Here is a 19,772-nt window from a genome sequence, read left to right as displayed (position 1 = left end):
TGCTGGAGCAGGTTGCTCAAAGCCCCATCCAACCTGGCCTTGAACACTTCCAGGGAGGGGGCATCTACAGCTTCTCTGAGAAACCTGTGCCAGTGCCTCACCACTCTCACAGGAAAACATTTTTTTCTCATTGTTAATCTAAATCTTCCCTCTTTCAGCTGAAAAGCACTCCCACTCATCCCATCCCTGCACTGCCTGGTAAAGGGTGCCTCCCCAGCTTTCCTGTAGCCCCACACAGGCTTCTGAAACTCAGCTGTATTCGTTTATTTTCTGACGTCATTTAGGGGGCAGGATGCTGAGCACCTATAGGCTCCCTTCTTACCATAATTAGAGCCCTCTGGTGAATAAAACCCCAGCAACTGCTGGAATCATCTCCCATCTGATGAGAGCACGCAGTGTCTGCTTCTCCCTATGTCTAGCACTGGGTCTAATTTTAAATTTAAGATTCCAAAATCTGAAAGAACTCATGGGGAGAGCTCTGGAAATTCTTTTGGAGCCACCGCAGGAGGTGGTGCGCGGAGAAAGAAGAAGGCAAGGAAGTGGCGTTGGACACGGAGGTGGAAGAAACAGCAGCAGGTGCTGGAGGCATCTCTGACTCCTGAGGTAGGCTGCTTAAAAATTTGGTGGAAAAAGAAATGTTGGAGATATTTAAACCTTGGGTAAGCTGCTCAGGCAGCTTCATATTGAGGGAATGCAAATCTAGAGCTGATGTGTGTGTAAGGAGTTTTGGAAAACCGTTGGGCTCTGAAAAACTAGAGCAAAAGGACAGACTAAGTTACTGAGAAGTGCAGAAAAGGGAGACTTGAGAGAAACCTTGTGGGGATAAGATAACAAAGCACGAAAGGATAAGCCCTGTGTATTTGTGGAGCAGGGACATCAAGAGAACCTTGAGGAGAACCAGGACTAGGAGTATTTGTTTTTTCCAAGGATACGGCCCCAGTGATGAATAGGAGAAAAGCTGGGAGGGAACAATATTTGATGAAAAGAAGAACTCTAAGGAATTCTTTCCTTCAGCAAAATTTAGGAGAGGTTAATATGTAAACCCTTACTATCTTATGCATGTAAGGGATCAGAGTGAACAGATTATATTTTGTGGTTTTATCCCAATGAATACTGGGGCTGAAAGATGTAGCTATGAAGTGAGAGGTGAGTGTACATGAGAACAGAAATGCCTAGCTCTGGGGTGAGTTTGAACATTGATGTGTTTCCTGGTGAGTTTGGAGAATGAAGCATGTGAAAGTGAGCTGCAAAAACGAGAGAGGCAGCTTTAGTCTGGGCTGTGCCAGGGTGTTTTGATGATCATAGGATCATAGAATAGTTTGGATTGGAAGGGACCTTAAAGATCATCCAGCTCCAACCCCATGACATGTCCCACTAGATCAGGCTGCCCAAGGCCCCGTCCAAACTGTCTTTGGACACCTCTGGGGATTGGGCATCCACAACTTCCCTGGGTAACCTCTTCCAAGGCCCCACCACTCTCATGGTGAAGAAATTCCTCATACCTAGTCTAAATCTGCCCCTCTCCAGTTCATAGCCATTGCCCCCAGTGCTATCACTACAAGCCAGGTTTCTTTAGCCCCTTCAGGTACTGGAAGGTCAGTATAAGATCTCCTTGGAGCCTTCTCTTCCCTAGGTTGAACAACCCAACTCTCTCAGCATGTCCTCATATGGGAGGTGCTCCAGCCCTCTGATCATCCTTGTAGCCTCCTCTGTACCTGTTACAACAGCTCCATATCCTTGTCTAGGTTGAGGATTCCAGAACTGGACACAGGGCTCCAGATGAGATCTCGCAGGAGGGGAATAGAGGGGCAGAATCCCCTCCCTCGCACTGCTGGCCGTGCAGCTTTTGATGCAGCCCAGGACGTGGTTGGTTTCTGGGCTGTCAGTACACGTTGCCGGCTCATGTTGAGCTTCTCATCCCCCAGCACCCCAAGTCCTTCTCTGCAGGGCAGCTCTCAGTCACATCAGCCCCCATCCTGAATTGAAAGTACGTATTGGCCCGACCCAAGTGATCCAAGAGATCCCAACCTGCACCTTGCCCCTTTCATCTAGTATTGAATTGCAGGGAAAAGGAAGTGTTTTGACTCGGGAGCTGAACTCACACAGCAGTGTGGCAGACAGCACTCTTAATTCAGCTGTGGGTTCCTGAGTTGACCTAACAAAGGAGGTCTGAATAATCAAGTCCTTATGTTGAAATCTTAAAGAGCAAATTACCTCCTGAATCTGCCTATTGGGCACAACCCGATGCCTTTTGGTGAAGATAGGCAAATGTATTTTGCGTTTCAGACCACTTTCCCCCCCCCATGTCTCTCTCCAACTCAGTTTGAGTTGGTTTTGATCAGCCTTTGCCCATTTTTTTTTTTTTTTTAATAATTATTATTGCAGTAAGTCAGTTTTTGAGGTTTAAGGGCTCAGTTGCCCTTGAAACAGAGTACCTGTTGAAGCAGGTCCAGAGTTAAGGCAACAAAAATGATCAAAGGCCTGGAACACTTTCCCTATGAAGAGAGGCTGAGAGAGTTAGGGTTATTCAGCTTGGAGAATGCTCTGAAAGATGTTATTGAGGCCTTTCAATATTTAAAGGGGGCTGATAAATATGGGGAAAGTTTTTAGCAGGGCTTGTAGCCATAGGACAGGGGGCTTTAAACTAAAAAAGGAGAGGTTTGGACTACAGATTAGGAAGAAAATTTTTATGCTGGGGGTGGTGAAACACTACCACAGGTTGCCCAGAGATGGTAGCTGCCCCATCCCTGGGAACATCCAAGGTCAGGTTGGATGGGGCTCTGAGCAACCTGATCCAGTTGAAGATGTCCCTGCTCCTGCAGGGGGGAACTGATGGGACCCTCATGGTCCCTTCAAAACCCAAGCTGTTTTCTGATTGTACCTGGGTAATTATTATGACTGGATAAAGATCTCTGGCTGATTTGGAAAATAACATTCTCAGTTGAGCCTTGGAGTTTGTTTTTCTGTAAATGCCTCAATGTCTGCCTTGCAGCAGGGAACCCATTATCCTGTTTTGACACTTGCTGCTGGTGACATTTTTGCTTCATTTTTTATTAATAAAACATGCCACATCACTACTATCACACAAATTACAAAAATGCTGTTGATTAGGTGGGAAAATTAAGAAAACTATCGAGCTGCAGTGCAGTCCAGCCTTTCCCTTTCTGTCCTTTACATCAAAATCCAGCATTATTTGGTGTTTATCCCTTATAATGTGTGAATACAGCCATTCTGTTTGGTCTCCTCCCTCTGCAGGAGGCAGGAAAGCGGTGGCCCCAATGCGATTGCTCCCTTCTCCTGGAGCTGCTGCCCCACCAGGATCCCTGTGGCGAAGGGGCTGGGGTTGGTGGGTCTGTGTGTACCCAAAAAACCTATCTTCCCTTGGTTCCTCTCCTTTGCCTCCCTCTTTTTTCCCTTGGTTCCTACATCCTTCTCCCCCGCGCCCTTTTTCACTGGGTCCCCCCATTTTTGCCCCCAACTCCCACACTGTTTTTTTTTTTCCCTTTCCCCCTCTCTTCTACCCTTTCCCTCTATTCTTTGCCCCCCACTTCTACCCCACCCCATTTTTCCCCCCTAGGTCCCTCCTTTTTTCCCTGGGTCTCCCATTTTACCCCACCTCCCCCTCTCTTTTCCCTGGATCACCCTTTTTTTTGCCCTTTGCCACCCCCCTTTCCCCTTGGTCCCCTCTTGTGCCCCCCTGGTCTTTTTTTTTTCCCAGTCCCCTCTTTTTGCCCCTTCTTATTTTCCCCTTAGTTCCCATGTACCTCCCCGCCACCCTTCTTCCCCTTAGTGCCCCTTTCCCCCTCCCTTCCCCCCCACTTTTTCCCTTGGTGCCTCTTTCCACCTCCCATTATGCCCCCCCACCCCCTTCCTTTGGTCCCCTTTTCCCCTTCCCTTTCCCCGCCCCCCTTTTTCCCCTTGTTTTCCCCTTTCATAGAATCACAGAATCACCAGGTTGGAAAAGACCCACAGGATCATCGACTCCAACCATTCCCATCAGTCACTAAACCATGTCCCTCAGCACCTTCCCTTAAACCCCTCCAGGGAAGGTGACTCAACCACCTCCCCGGGCAGCCTCTGCCAGTGCCCAATGACCCTTTCTGTAAAGAATTTTTTCCTAATGTCCAGCCTAAATCTCCCCTGGCAGAGCTTGAGGCCATTCCCTCTTGTCCTGTCCCCTGTCACTTGGGAGAAGAGGCCAGCACCCTCCTCTCCACAACCTCCTTTCAGGTAGTTGTAGAGAGCAATGAGGTCTCCCCTCAGCCTCCTCTTCTCCAGGCTAAACACCCCCAGCTCTCTCAGCCGCTCCTCATAAGGCCTGTTCTCCAGCCCCTTCACCAGCTTTGTTGCTCTTCTCTGGACTCGCTCCAAGCAATTCGAGGAGCGGTCTCACCAGTGCTGAGTCCAGAGGGAGAAGAACCTCCCTGGCCCTGCTGGCCACACCGTTTCTGATCCAAGCCAAGATGCCATTGGCCTTCTTGGCCACCTGGGCACACTGCTGGCTCATGTCCAGTCGCTGCCAACCAACACCCCCAGGTCCCTCTCCTCCAGGCAGTTTCCAGCCAGACTTCTCCTAGTCTGGAGCTGCTCAGGGTTGTTGTGCCCCAAGTGCAGGACCCGGCATTTGGCCTTGTTAAACCTCCTGCCATTGCTCTCAGCCCATGGATCCAGCCTGTTCAGATCCCTTTGGAGCCTCCCGACCCTCCAGCAGATCCACGCTTCCACTCAGCTTAGTATTGTCCGCAAAGTTACTAAGGGTGCACTCAATGCCTTCATCCAGGTCATTGATAAATTGCTCCCTGTCTCCTCTTTTCTGTTTTCACCCTTCTGCCCCCCTGTCCACCGCTCCCTCCCTCCCAACCCCCCCCGCCCCCTCCCCAGGCCCCGCCCCCTCCCAGCATCCTTCTCCCGGGGCCCCGCCCCCTGCCCCTTCCCGTCACGCGGGGGGCGCACGATGGTGGTGGCGGCGCCCGGTGTCGGCGGGGGCGCCGCGTGAGAAAATGGCGGATTTCGAGGAGCTGCGGGTGAGCAGGAGGGCGAGGAGGCGGGGAGGAAGAGGCACGAGGGGCAGGGGCGGCGGGGGAGGCCCTCGCTCCTGTCCCCGTGTCTCCCCCAACCCCTTCCCCCCCCCCCCAATGGAATCCGTTGAGGGGGTCAGTGGTGGTGCTGCAGCCGGTACCGGGAAGAGCAGGGATGTGGAAAGGATGAGGGGAAAAAGGGATGGAAATCCCGATTTCTTCAGGCCCCGTGTGGGTGGGGGCTCCGCGGCGCCTGGGAGCTGAGGGGAAAAACGCTGAGTGTAATCGCAAAATCGTGGAACCGAGAGGAAAAAGCAGGAAGGAGTCGTGGAAACGGGGGAGAAAAAGCAGGAAGGAATCGTGGAAACGGGAAAAGCAGGAAGGAATCGTGGAAACGGGGTGAAAAGTCAGGAAGGAATCGTGGAAATGGGAAAAGCAGGAAGGAATCGTGGAAACGGGGGAGAAAAAGCAGGAAGGAATCGTGGAAACGGGATGAAAAGTCAGGAAGGAATCATGGAAACGGGATGAAAAGTCAGGAAGGAATCATGGAAACGGGATGAAAAGTCAGGAAGGAATCATGGAAACGGGATGAAAAGTCAGGAAGGAATCATGGAAACGGGGGGAAGAAGCAGGAAGGAATCGTGGAAACGAGGTCGAAAAAGCAGGAAGGAGTCGTGGAAACGGGGGGAAGAAGCAGGAAGGAGTCGTGGAAACGGGGGGAAGAAGCAGGAAGGAGTCGTGGAAACGGGGGGAAGAAGCAGGAAGGAGTCGTGGAAACGGGGGAAGAAGCAGTAAGGAATCGTGGAAACGGGGGGAAGAAGCAGGAAGGAATTGTGGAAACGGAGGAAGAAGCAGGAAGGAATTGTGGAAACGGGGGAAGAAGCAGGAAGGCGTCGTGGAAACGGGGGGAAGAAGCAGGAAGGAATCATGGAAACGGGGGGAAGAAGCAGGAAGGAATCATAGAAACGGTGCAAAAAAGCAGGAAGGAATCGTGGAAACGGGGTGAAAAGTCAGGAAGGCATCGTGCAAATGGGGGGGAAAGCAGGAAGGAGTCGTGGAAACGGGGCGGAAAGCAGGAAGGCGTCGTGGAAACAGGAAAAGCAGGAAGGAATAGTGGAAACAGGGCAAAAAAGCAGGAAGGCATCGTGGAAACGGGGGGAAAGCAGGAAGGAATTGTGGAAACGGGGGGGAAGCAGTAAGAATCTTGGAAATGTGGGGGGGAAAGCTGGGAGGAATCATGGAAATGGGGGTAAGCTGGAAGGAGTCATGCAAATGGGGGAAGCAGGAAGGAATCGTGGAAACGGGGGGAAGAAGCAGGAAGGCGTCGTGGAAACGGGGGGAAGAAGCAGGAAGGCATCGTGGAAACGGGGAGGAAAAAGCAGGAAGGAGTCGTGGAAATGGGGGGAAGAAGCAGGAAGGCATCGTGGAAATGGGGTGAAAAGTCAGGAAGGAATCGTGGAAACGGGGGGAAGAAGCAGGAAGGAGTCGTGGAAACGGGGGGAAGAAGCAGGAAGGAGTCGTGGAAACGGGGGGAAGAAGCAGGAAGGCGTCGTGGAAACGGGGGGAAGAAGCAGGAAGGCGTCGTGGAAACGGGGGGAAGAAGCAGGAAGGCGTCGTGGAAACGGGGGGAAGAAGCAGGAAGGCATCGTGGAAATGGGGTGAAAAGTCAGGAAGGAATCGTGGAAACGGGGGGAAGAAGCAGGACGGCGTTGTGGAAACGGGGGGAAGAAGCAGGAAGGCGTTGTGGAAACGGGGGGAAGAAGCAGGAAGGCGTCGTGGAAACGGGGGGAAGAAGCAGGAAGGCGTCGTGGAAACGGGGGGAAGAAGCAGGAAGGCGTCGTGGAAACGGGGGGAAGAAGCAGGAAGGCGTCGTGGAAACGGGGGGAAGAAGCAGGAAGGCGTCGTGGAAACGGGGGGAAGAAGCAGGAAGGCGTCGTGGAAACGGGGAGAAGAAGCAGGAAGGCGTCGTGGAAACGGGGGGAAGAAGCAGGAAGGAGTCGTGGAAACGGGAAGAAGCAGGAAGGCGTTGTGGAAATGGGGGGAAAAACCAGGAAGGCATCGTGGAAATGGGGGGAAGAAGCAGGAAGGCATCGTGGAAACGGAAAAGCAGGAAGGCGTCGTGGAAACGGGGGGAAGAAGCAGGAAGGAGTCGTGGAAACGGGGGGAAGAAGCAGGAAGGAGTCGTGGAAACGGGGGGGAAGAAGCAGGAAGGCATCGTGGAAACGGGGGGAAGAAGCAGGAAGGCGTCGTGGAAACGGGGGGAAGAAGCAGGAAGGCGTCGTGGAAACGGGGGGAAGAAGCAGGAAGGCGTCGTGGAAACGGGGGGAAGAAGCAGGAAGGAGTCGTGGAAACGGGGGGGAAGCAGTAAGGAATCTTGGAAATGGAGGGGGGGAAGCTGGGAGGAATCATGGAAATGGGGGGGAAGCTGGAAGGAGTCATGCAAATGGGGGAAGCCGGAAGGAATCGTGGAAACGGGAAAGGAAAAAGCAAGAAGGATTCATGAAAACGGGGGGAAACAGGAAGGAATCGAGGAAATGAAGGGAAGAAGCTGGAATGAATTGTGGAAACAGGAAAGGAATCGCTGAATTGTGGAAACGGGGTGGGGGGGGAGAAAAAAAGCAGGAATGATGCAGGGAGCTCCTTTGTGCGTGCCCCTTGAGGTGGGAAAGGTCAGCCCCACACCTAAAAATATGACAGTATTAAGTCCTCAAGTGCAATAAAAAAAGATGTCCAAGCCAGAACGAAGTGTGTGTGAAAAGGTAATATCGGGTTTCACAACGTCATGGCATGGTTTGGGTGGTCAGGAAGGCATTTTGAGTCATGGAATGGTTTGGGTTGGAAGGAAGCTTGAAGCCCATCCAGTTCCACCCCCCTTTGCCATGAGGGTGATGGTTAGGAAGGAATTCTGGTTCATAGAATGGTTTGGGTTGGAAGAGACCTTAAGGCCCATCTAGATCCAACACCCCTTCCATGGGCAGGGACACTGGATCAAGTTGTTCCAAGCCCCATCCAACCTGGCCATGAACACCTCCAAGGATGGGGCTTGATGACTCTTAATGATTTTATCTTGTTTCTACACCTATTGGATGCCTTGGGAAGTTGAAACTAATTTTAAAACAATACAATTTTAATAAAACCAGAAGAATTAGACCTGAGGAATAATTTTAATGGAACACCATAGAGAAAGCATTTGCATTATTAACTATGATGTATTGTAAACACAAAAATAAAAGTTAAGAATAAAAAAATATTTGTTCTTGGCATTCAACGGAACTTTTTTACTCCTGAAGACAAATACAGCTTATTCTGTTTGCCTCAGATCCTGACAGCTACCTAGTGGATGGACTTTTAAGGTCCCTTCCAACCCAAACCGTTCTTTGATCCAAAATACTTTCCTAACCATGGTCCCCATCACAGGAGGGATGAATTGGATGGGCTTCAAGCTACCTTCTGACCCAATGCATTCCAAGATTCAGAATGCCTTCCTAAATGCACAAACTGCACTGTGAGGTTTTGAATCCTGGTATTCTCTTTCAGGCCTGTTTTGCCCTTAGTTGTATGCCTTTTCTACTGCACTTGGAGACTTTATTGTAACAGATTTTTGGGTGCAGGGGTGACCTACCTTATCTCAAGGTGTGTACACAAAGAGCTGGCTGCACCATTCCTGCTTTTTTCCTTTTCTTGAGTATCTTTGGAAGGAGAACCTTCCGCAGCATACACACCTGCAGAAGCGCTGCTGAGAGAATACTGCATGTACACCTACAAAGGGAATAAAAGGCTTCCCTACTGAAGGAATAAAAGCCATTTAAATAGGAAAAGTGGTGCGTTGGAACCACTGAGAGTTATGCTTCAGTGTGGAAAAAGGTCTGGTGGCTGAGCTGGCTGTAGGCTGAGTAAGAGTAGGAAATACACTGCAATTGCCAGGGAATTTCCTACACCAAGGCTTCTTCCAGCACTAACACTGCTTCGTTTGAAGTGGCTGTAGTGTAGCTGAGGAGCTCAGTTATGAAAATCTCATGGAAAGAACTGAGTCTCTTTATTTGTGGACGACAACACTCTGTTTCAATCTTAGGTTCAAGAGGGTTGGCTTGTTTTTTCCTGAGTTGTGTTAAATGGTTGTTTTCTTGAAACTTGTTTGTATGCCCATGTTTTTTCGACGTCAGACTCATTTTTAGCCCTCTTCGCAAAGTCTCTCACAGGGTGTAGCCATGCGTGTGGCTAAACCCACAGTGTCAACTTTATAGCAGAGAATTCTTCTTTGTGTACTTCCACGCCTCCAGGCTTGAGCCAGCGATGTGATCTGCATTTTCCAATGCTGCTGTAATCGCTTATCTAGATATGCATGAGTATTGATTGACTCTGTCTGGGAATTGGGCATCTAAATACCTTTGAAATTATATATGCACCTGAGTTGCTTGCCAAAAGTAACACAGGAAAGGGGAGGGGGAAAGGGAGCTGGGTTTCAGCCGAACTATGGGAATACTCTTTCATTGTGCAAAATAGAAGATACCAGTAGTTAAAGAAACAAACTGGTTTGAAGAAAGAGAAGAGGACATGCTGAGAGGGGTGGGGTTGTTCAGCCTGGAGAAGAGAAAGCTCCGGGGAAAACATACAACAGCTTCCAGTGCCAAAAGGGGCTACAGGAAAGCTGGGGAAGGGCTTTTTACAAGGGAGTGCATGCTTAGGACTGAGGGGATGATTTTAAGCTGAAAGAGGGGAGATTGATATGAGATCTTAGGAAGAAATGCTCTCCTGTGAGGGTAGTGAGGCACTGGCACAGGCTGCGTAGGGAAGCTGTGGCTGCCCCATCCCTGGAGGTGTTCAGGGCCAGGTTGGATGGGGCTTGGAGCAATCAGATCCAGTGGGAGGTGTCCCTGCCCATGGCAGGTGAGGTTGGAACTGGATGGGCTTTAAGGTCCTCTCCAGTCCAAACCATCCTATGATTCTATGAAATGTCTTTTTCTGTTTGTTTCTATTTATTTATTTATTGTAAATGGGAGTGCCTGCAAAATGTGTCTGTTAGCCTGAAGCTTCTCTGATTGTCTGTTCATTATCCAGCTGACAATAACTCACGGTCCATTTTGGGAAAGCTCTGGATAATTTTTGGAAGAGAATACAGTAGACTGCCTTGTGTCTTCAAGTCCCTTACCGCCTCTCTGATGATGCTTTTGCACGTGCCTGCTTGAGCACCACACAGCTGTATCTTAGGTTCAAGTTTTCTTTCAGACAATGATTCTTCCTGTGTTTGGCCAGAGCAGGGTACTCCCGTTCACCATCAGTGCATCTATGAACTGACCATTGGAGTGATTAAACTTCTGCTTTATACATTAACGCATAAGATGGTTCTTATGGCAGTATCATTTGCTGCTCTTGTTGATTGCAATTTCCTGTAGCAGGTGATCTCTGCTGGCCTTATGAAAGGCCACTGGGGCAGTTTGGAGAGTTTGAATTTATTTTAATAAGTTGTTAAGGAGTGATTAAAGGCAGGAGGTCAGAGTTCTCTCCTAAATCCTTTTTTAGAGGGAAGTGTGCAGGGTCAGTGTTTCTCTGTTCTCAGGGCAAAGGATCATTTTATTATTTGTTAGTACCATCCCTGCCACCTTCTGGATCTTCACAGTGAAAATTCTGGGAAGCTGTGACTGTGGGGTGATAACTGAGAGGCTGTAGTGGAAGAGAACATGGAGACTCAATGGAACCCACAGTCACGTTGTGCCTTTTGGCAATCTTCGATGTTGTTAAAGGATTCAGAAGTGGCTGTAACCAGTCATTGCATTTCAAGGTATTAGTGGCAACATCCAGTATAAGACTTGCTGTTCCAGGCCTTCAGATTAACCCTAAATTTGTAGTGTTTAACCAATTCTGTAGGTTCCAAGGCTTTCTGGAGTGTTATGAAGTTGCTGAGGAGACGTGGTGAGCGCAACTGTTATGTTTTCTATTTTGATATGAAGCTCCCAGGCCTGCTGTTCATAGATGGGTTTTAAACATGGCTTGTACCCTTATCAATAATCCTGGCTCACAGGCAGCCCAGTGAATGTTGAAAGGATTACACAAGTGTAGATGGAGAGGGAACAGAAGTTGGCAGTCAGGTGTAGAGGCCAGGGATACTACATGGACACATTTTTGAACAGATTTGGCCCATGAGTGGGGAACTACAGCTTCTTCTGAGAGCCATCTGTGAGAAAATGATTCCAGCTCCCAATAAATTCTGAACTTGCCAAGATTTGGCTTGAAGCTTCAGTTTGCATCACAGCAAAATACTGCAAATAGGAATATTGGTTATATATTATTACTTAGAGTGAGAGGATCCCTTGGGTCCCCTAAGTTTCTGCTGGCATCCTGACTCTAATTTGGAAACAAATCATGCAGAGTGCATGCTGTCCTTGAAATGCTGCAGGTCCCTAGCTTAGAAGATAACAGCTTCATTCTCATAATTTTGTGTTTCATCAGATTTTAAAGTAATGTGTCAGCTTCATTTTTATGGAAAACAAAGCCTCTTTATAGGCAAAGGAATGTGCCTTGGCAAAAGTTAATTTGTGTGATGCTGATGATCAGTTTCATGGCTGTTAGAGAAAACTCTTCAGTGAGAAGGAAGTGTGCACATATGTCCTATGCAGAGAGAGATGTGACACAAAATTTACTGCAGTGTCTGTTTATGATGATTTTTTCAGGATGATTTTTCAGGTCCCTTCCACCCCAAACCATTCCATGATTTTATGGTGTTAGGAAGTTTCTTTTGGTAAGTAGACATCTTTAGACTGCAGTTAACACTGAACCTGTTGAATAAGATAACCTCTGATAAAATGCTGTTATCTTGTGTCTGCGCAAAATTCCCCTGTTCTTCCTGGATGCAGTCACTTTTTCAGACCAGCAAGGCTGACTGTGGCACCTTAACTATTCTAGACACGACAAACTTTTTTAACGGCTCATGATAATGCTGAGATACAGTGGGGATGGTGGTACTGAAGAAATGAGGCTGCAATGAAACGTGTCAAGCTTTGTTTTGGGAGTCTTGTGTGAAAGGAGCATAACAATTTGATTTAAGGTTTTCATTCAGACCTTAAGTGTGTGCAGCTTTGAAGACTAAGGCCTAATTTAGGAGTTAGAGTTAGTCCAAAGAGATCCCTGTGATACTGAGGACCCGATGGTTATGCTGTTTGTGCCAACTGTTGTGTTCTTCAGAGCTGCTCTTACTGTGCTACAGCTTGTACAGATTTAACTGGTGACATCTTCATTCCTTCCCAGGACCTGCAGGTTTTTATGTGTGATTACATCGGTTTCCCAAGTACACTTGTATTTAGGGTCAGCATAGAGTTAGTTCTTCAGCCATCCTAAGACACCAACTGGACTTCCCTGCTGATATTACATGCTTCCAGCCTGATGTAAATCAGCGTGCATGTAGATTTATTGTAAAAGATGTCACAAATGTGCTTCTCAGTGTCCAGAAAAGGACTGAAAGTCAGGAGTGAGGATTTGTGGTATTTGTCCCTTCCCTGTATAGTCTTGAGGCACTTCAGAAGCCTGTGGGGCTGAAGCAGAGCTCTCCGGTGGAGGCTGACCTGAGCTTTTGAGCTGACTTGGATTGTTGCTGTGGGTTTGAGTGAAGGGTTCCCTACCCTGAGCAGCTGTGGACTAGAAGCTGCAGTTGTTGGTGCTTGTAGACACATGCCAAGAATTTAACAGGCCTTCTTGGTTACCTTTCATTCCTACTTGTAAGTACAGTGGCTGATAAAAATGCAGGTAGCTTTGGCATGGGAAGTGTGGGGAGTTGCATACCTCTTCTTTGAGAGAAAGGTTTGATCCCTGACTTTGCTCTGAAACATGCTTGCACTTAATTTCAGCAATGTGTCAGCATTTCCTGGACTCCCTAAAATCATCATCCCTGTGAAATGAATGCCATTCCAAATACACCTACGGCTTAATGCAGTGTTTCTACTTATGAATCATGGTTGCTATAGTTTAACGGTAAGAAACAAAAAAGCCCTGTGAAAGGTCTTATGACCTTCAAGTCTGAATTTCAGGAAAAAACGTTACTGGAACATAAAAGTACTTGAATTATCCACTCTGATTTCCCTCCTTAAAGTTCTGTCAAACTACTCTTTGTATTCATGAAGAAACATTAAAAATAAAATGGCTTTGGTCTTCTGTGTTAAAAAAGCTTTTTATTGGGCTGTGCAGCTGTAAAGAATTTCTTTTAAGAGAAAATTGATGGCATTTACATGACACAACTTGAATGTCTGATCTTAATTCAGTGATGTGAGAAGCATGTTAATAGCTAGGCTGCAGTCTTGTGCAATATTGCTGGAACTCCGAAAGAAAATAACTTGATAGGGTTTGTTAGAAGAAATCTGTCTTGCACCACGGTTATAAATGCTCCTAAGCATATATTATGCTTCTGTAAAACCTTGCTGATTATAACAAGTGTCCATTTTGATATATCTGTAAATGGAGTAATAAGCTAAAATATGTAGATTGGACTGGCTGTGTTTCCATGCACATGGCTGTTGTTGTCTTAAAGTGAATGAGGAATCAGCTTTAGGGGGAAAATGTTGCAAAAGCCATTGTTTAATTATGTCCTGTAAAACTCACTTTTGCAAGGCTTCTTTCAAATCATATGTGAGATTTTTGTCTTGATGGACAGAAGTTGGTGTTGTCCTAAGCATTTTTAGTGGAGGTGTCAGTTTAAGGTCTTGCTGACTGTGGTATTGAAGCCAGCATCTGTCTTCTAATAAAATGAAATCCATCTTGTAATAAAATGCTGGTTTGAGGAATTTCCACATAAAACATGAGCCGTTTCAGGGCGTGATTGACTGCACATTTCACCTTGATTAACTTGCAGGAATGCAGAGAAGGCAGCGGGCAGGGTAAGAGACAGTGTTTTGCAATACATGCTGTTTCCTTAATCTCAGTGTAGAGGATTATTTTACTCATTTGCATTCTGATGATGGAATCCAGAACCATCCTTACTGCCTGTGTCTGAATAAAGGAGCTGACGTTGCTATCAAGCTTGTGCAGCTATTTATGGAAGCACGCAACATGAAGTTCTCAGTAAATTCTTGCATATCCATATTATCTCTTACAGTTTCTTTTGTGGCTTGACTTTGAAGCTGATATAGTACTGCAAACTATTTTTTATGAATGCTGAAATACAATTTTACAGTTTGACTGTGAGACTAAGAAAACGTAGCAAGAGTAGCACAGGCAGAAACTTACCTCCTCCAGCAGCTTGTGAACTGTATGGAGTTCTGCCTCCATCTATCTCCTCTTTTCTTGGATTGTTCTACTGTTGAGACATGTTGCTGGGATGAAAATAAAGCGACATCTGCAGCTGGTCCCTGCTTCAGAAGGTAGGGTGAGCCACTCAGCACCTGATGTAGCACTGCTTTCACTGGCAGTTGCATCCCTGGTGGCTTTACAGATGGGGTAATAGCAGCTTGAAGGCTACTGGGTTAGCTTCCTGATAGCTGCTTCATAGGAACATCAACATACCTACACTGGCTGCCTGGAAGTATTGAAATTCAGCAGCTGAAATAGGATACCAGCGTCACCTTAACTGTGAGGAAAGGGTGTCCCTGCTGAGAGCCCTGCCACCATATTTTGGGTGGTTGTTTTGATAGGCACAAGTTACTCTGGAATAGGTAGATCCTGGTTGTTTGCTCCCACTGTCCTGTCATGGCTCAGGTCATGTTTTCATCTGGATCAGTTCTCTGATCCATTTTACCATAAGAATATTTCTCTCTCAAGGAGAGAATGGGGAGCAAGAAGCAGGGGGTCTGTGGGAGTTCAGCCCTTTTTTTGGTGGCTGATTTTGTGGTTGTAGCAGGGTTGTCTTAAAACTTCAGCTGTGTCAGATCTGTGTCAGAATGTGTGGGTGTATCCACTATAATGGCTTAGTAGGGATAGAGGCAGGTAGGCACCCAGCGTTGCCTTTTGGGCTGTATCCCTTCTGATATCAACACCCAAATCTTTAAATATATATATTGGTTGACTGTTTAGAAGTCACTAATGCACCTTTGAACTGTTTTTTTAAAAAATGCCTTCTGTTAGAGCCTTCATTTGCCTGTCCTCAAGTCCAGAACTGGTATGGTGCGGCAGCACGAACTGAAGTCAGACGCACTTTTGTGTTTCATAGAATCATAGAATAACCAGGTTGGAAGAGATCCACCAGATCATTGAGTCCAACCATTCCTATCAAACACTAAATCATGCCCTTTAGCACCTCGTCGACCTGTGCCTTAAACCCCTCCAGGGAAGGTGACTCAACCACCTCCCTGGGCAGCCTCTGCCAGTGCCCAGTGACCCTTTCCATGAAAATTTTTTTCCTGATGTCAACCCTGAACCTCCCCTCGTGCAGCTTGAGGCCGTTCCCTCTTGTCCTGTCCCCTGTCACATGGGAGAAGAGCCCAGCTCCCTCCTCTCTACAACCTCCTTTCAGGTAGTTGTAGAGAGCAATGAGGTCTCCCCTCAGCCTCCTCAAGGCTAAACACCCCCAGCTCTCTCAGCCGTTCCTCATAAGGCCTGTTCTCCAGCCCCTTCACCAGCTGTGTTGCTCTTCTCTGGACTCGCTCCAGAGCCTCAACATCCTTCTTGTGGTGAGGGGCCCAGAACTAAACCCAGGATTCACAGAATCACAGAATAACCAGGGTTGGAAGAGACCCACCGGATCATCAAGTCCAACCGTTCCTATCAAACACTAAACCATATCCCTCAGCACCTCGTCCACCCGTGCCTTAAACACCTCCAGGGAAGGTGAATCAACCCCCTCCCTGGGCAGCCTGTTCCAGTGCCCAATGACCCTTTCTGTAAAGAATTTTTTCCTAATGTCCAGCCTAAATCTCCCCTGGCAGAGCTTGAGGCCATTCCCTCTTGTCCTGTCCCCTGTCACTTGGGAGAAGAGGCCAGCTCCTTCCTCTCCACAACCTCCTTTCAGGTAGTTGTAGAGAGCAATGAGGTCTCCCCTCAGCCTCCTCTTCTCCAGGCTAAACACCCCCAGCTCTCTCAGCCGCTCCTCATAAGGCCTGTTCTCCAGCCCCCTCACGAGCTTTGTTGCTCTTCTCTGGACTCGCTCCAGAGCCTCAACATCCTTCTTGTGGTGAGGGGCCCAGAACTGAACACAGGATTCGAGGAGCGGTCTCACCAGTGCCAAGTCCAGAGGGAGAAGAACCTCCCTGGCCCTGCTGGCCACGCCGTTTCTGATCCAAGCCAAGATGCCATTGGCCTTCTTGGCCCCCTGGGCCACTGCTGGCTCATGTTCAGTCTCTGTCAGCCAACACACCCCCAGGTCCCTCTCCTCCAGGCAGACTTCTCCTAGTCTGTAGCGCTGCATAGGATTGTTGTGCCTCAAGTGCAGGACCTGGCATTTGGCCTTGTTAAACTTCACGCCATTGGACTCTGCCCATGGATCCTGCCTGTTCAGATCCCTTTGGAGCTTCCCTACCCACCAGCAGATCAACACTTCCACCCAGCTTAGTGTCGTCCGCAAACTTGCTAAGGGTGCAGGTTTAAAACTTAACGTCCTTGTTACACTGGAAGAATCCCACAGAAATAGGAAGGAACTTGCTTAAAAGAATTCTGGACAATTATATACCTCTCTGAAAAGTGAGCTTACTCAGGAAAATGTGAGATGCCTATGCTTTACTACTCCCTTGTCATAAAGGGTAATAATAGTAATGATCCTCACTGTGTAAGAGGAAGCAGACCTTTCTGTTCATGCACTTCATAGTTGAATCCTCAGCCTTCTACAGCTGGCTGATAGACAGATAAATAGTATTATTTTCTATGAATAGTGATACCAGATTACTGTGTTGCCAGAATGCGGTAGGAAAAAGGACGGGAAGTGTTCTCCGATTCTGGAAGAATCGGCTATGTTTGTTAACCGTTTGGTAGTGTGATATCACGGCTCTTTAGGTGTCCACCTTGCTGTGCCATCCTTTGAAGAGTGAATCCTGGTGTGCCTCCCTGATTGTGCCTGCATTTAAGATGATGCACAAAATAAAGGATATTTTAGAATAAAGTATGTAGAACTTAGAGTTGCTTATTTTATTTCTTAAAATGTTTTGGAAGAGAGGTGATAATACAGATTAATCTGATTTTTTTGTTTCATGAAGTGAGACAGGTTTTGTGGTAGAGCTTCTGCTTGTGAATTTAAGATAGCACATGGCTTGCATTAAGATTGTTGTTTCATTGTGAAAACAAGTCTTTGAAATCAGTAACACAACCAAATAACTTTCATCCTGGACAGCTTGTTTCTTTGCTTTAACCTAACTACTCTTGCCTTGTGTAAGGGTGTGGGTGGTATCTGAGATGACGGGTGTTAAAACAAATGATGGAAGCTCAGATGCTTGACCTGTGCTTGTCTCTTTCTTTCTAGAATATGGTATCAAGTTTTCGTGTTTCCGAACTGCAAGTGCTGTTGGGGTTTGCTGGACGTAATAAAAGTGGGCGGAAGCATGAGCTTCTGATGAGGGCACTGCACTTGCTGAAGAGTGGCTGCAGCCCAGCAGTTCAGATGAAGATCCGAGAGCTCTATAGGTGTCGGTACCCAAGGATCATGGAAGGACTTTCAGACTTACCGACTATAAAACCTCCCATTTTCAACTTAGACAGTAGTCCTTCTTCTGTTGAGCCTGACCTAGCAGGTGCTAGCACTCACCCTCACCCTTCCACTTCAGTCACGTCTCAGTCTTCTTCCTCGCCTGTCAGTCCTGTGCTCCTCCAAAGCAGTAAGTCCCACTTTGAGATGCAGCAGCTGTCCCCTCCGATTCCACCAGTTCATCCTGATGTTCAGCTGAAAAGCCTGCCTTTTTATGATGTGCTTGATGTGCTCATAAAACCTACAAGTCTAGGTAAGTGTTTAATAGCTCTGCAGGTTGCTCAGTTCATTAAATAAACGTTGCTTGTGACAGTACGAAGTTCAGACTTAAATTGTTTTTTGCCGCTGGGGAATAGTGAAAAGTCCCTCCCCTTCTTATTATAGAATCACAGAATGGCTTAGGTTGGAAAGGACCTTTAAAGGTCATCTTGTCCAATCCCCCTGCCATGAGCAGGGACATCAAGTTGGTCAGGTTGCTCGGAGCCCAGTCCAACCTGACCTGGAATGTTTCCAGGGATGGGGCATCCACCACCGCTCTGGGCAACCTGGGCCAATGTTTCACCACCCTCAGTGTAAAAAAATTTCTTCCTTCTGTCTGGCCAGAATCTCCCCTCTTTTAGTTTAAAACTATCACCTCTTGTTCTGTCCCAGCAGGCCTTGAGAAAAAGTTTGTCCCCATCTTTCTAATAAACCTACTTTTGGTACTGAAGGGCCCCTGCTCTGCACTACCGTCCTGCTGTCCAGTTACCTTTTGATTTCTGGTCAGTAATACCTAGAGGTGGCAATGATGTGCTAGAATATTCCCTAGCACCTGTTTCCCTCAATTTTGGAAGTGTTCCTTTTTTTCTGTAAGGAGAATCCTTCCTTAGGGGTGTCACCATGTTAGAGATGCAGCTGAATTCCTCTTTCCCTGGAAGGTTGTAGGCTCTTTGTGTGTTTTGTGTGTTGCCCAGTTTTCACAAGAGCAAAGTTCCATCTAGTCCTGTAATATTTGAGTTCTCTTAGGATGTGGATGAGGGGGTGCAAGGTTAATTAAACAGAATACTTGTTTGCCCTCAAAATCTTACTAGAGCAGAGTACCTGAAGGTGGCAGCAGCTGAGCTAGAACCTGGAAATTTGTGAGGAGTGGAGAGATGAGGTGTGAGGAATGGCTTGGTATGCAAATAATGGGCCCCTGGTATGTTAGAGGGACATGAGCATTGGCTGAAAATAACTCTAGCATGGATCCATGAGCAGACTCGGAAGTGAAGCATGATTTAGTGTATCTAGATCAGTATGGATGGCTTATAGTCCCAGTTAGTAGGCTCAGGTGATTGAGATGTGGAACAAACAGGTTTTTTGTTTGAAAACGAAGGGTTTGGAAATGAGGTTGGTCATAGTGAGGAGTATAGTCAACTTCCCTGTGACCTTTTTAAAGGGACGAGTGTAGATATTCTTATGTGCTAATACGAGAACACCGGACTGGGTATAGGTGTGGGGTTTAGTTTTAACCCACACTCAATTCAGTAACACAGTATTTCCATCGTATTTTGAACACATGCCTAAGTATTATTTTGTAGTATAAAATCCTGTCTGTGGTGTGTGTGCACACATACGCACAACACAGTTGTTTTACATTGTTTGAGGAACTTGATGTGTGTGTGTCTGTTCCATGTGGGGTCTGTTTCAAGTTTGTGTTCTGGGCATACAGATAACCTTCTTTGAGTGTTGCAGTGTGCAGGACAGCCTAGCTCTTCCAAATTTACTTGGTTTAGTTGTGCTGTTTTTGCGCTTGTCCTCCTTCCTGGCTACTCCACAGTGTTGAACAAGTCCAATCTACCTTTGCTTCAGGTTAAGATTTCTAACTTCTCAAGTAGAAAGAAAGCAGAAAAGGAACATGTACATACTATGAACCTTTAATACTAAAATACTACTGCTTCCCATCAGTCACAGACAACTAGGAGTCTGATATGAAAGTTTTTCAGTGTGTTTTTCATTCTTTTCCCCCAAATTTTAGTGAGGGATAATTCCCAGCTGGCTTCTCTGACATTATGGGTTGTGCATCCTCCCTCCCTTCCTGTCCAAAGGCTTTACCTGTAGCTGGTTTTGAATTGAGTGACTTCCCAGCTGTCCATTAATAACTTCTGGTGTGCATTCTCTTCTTGTAGTACCTTAAAATAGTTGTA

General features: G+C 47.2%; 1 protein-coding gene across 9 annotated transcripts in view; it reads left to right on the top strand.

Annotated features, from left to right (window-relative positions):
* The first annotated feature begins 4,932 nt into the window (after positions 1-4,932).
* The window catches only part of PIAS2 (protein inhibitor of activated STAT 2), a 36,237-nt gene continuing 21,397 nt past the window's right edge, over positions 4,933-19,772 (top strand). For all 9 annotated transcript variants that reach the window (XR_011339430.1, XR_011339428.1, XR_011339429.1 and 6 more), the window contains exons 1-2: positions 4,933-5,024; positions 17,386-17,860. Coding sequence is in view for 3 of the 9 variants with exons in the window: in XM_069880986.1 (XP_069737087.1) it covers positions 5,001-5,024; positions 17,386-17,860 (499 nt within the window). In the remaining 6 variants the exon portion in view is untranslated. The remainder of the gene's footprint in view (positions 5,025-17,385; positions 17,861-19,772) is intronic.

The sequence above is a fragment of the Phaenicophaeus curvirostris genome, chromosome Z, assembly GCF_032191515.1.
Source record: "Phaenicophaeus curvirostris isolate KB17595 chromosome Z, BPBGC_Pcur_1.0, whole genome shotgun sequence".
NCBI lineage: Eukaryota > Metazoa > Chordata > Aves > Cuculiformes > Cuculidae > Phaenicophaeus > Phaenicophaeus curvirostris.
Note: the sequence above shows the minus strand (reverse complement) of the source record. Positions and strands in the feature narration are given on the sequence as shown.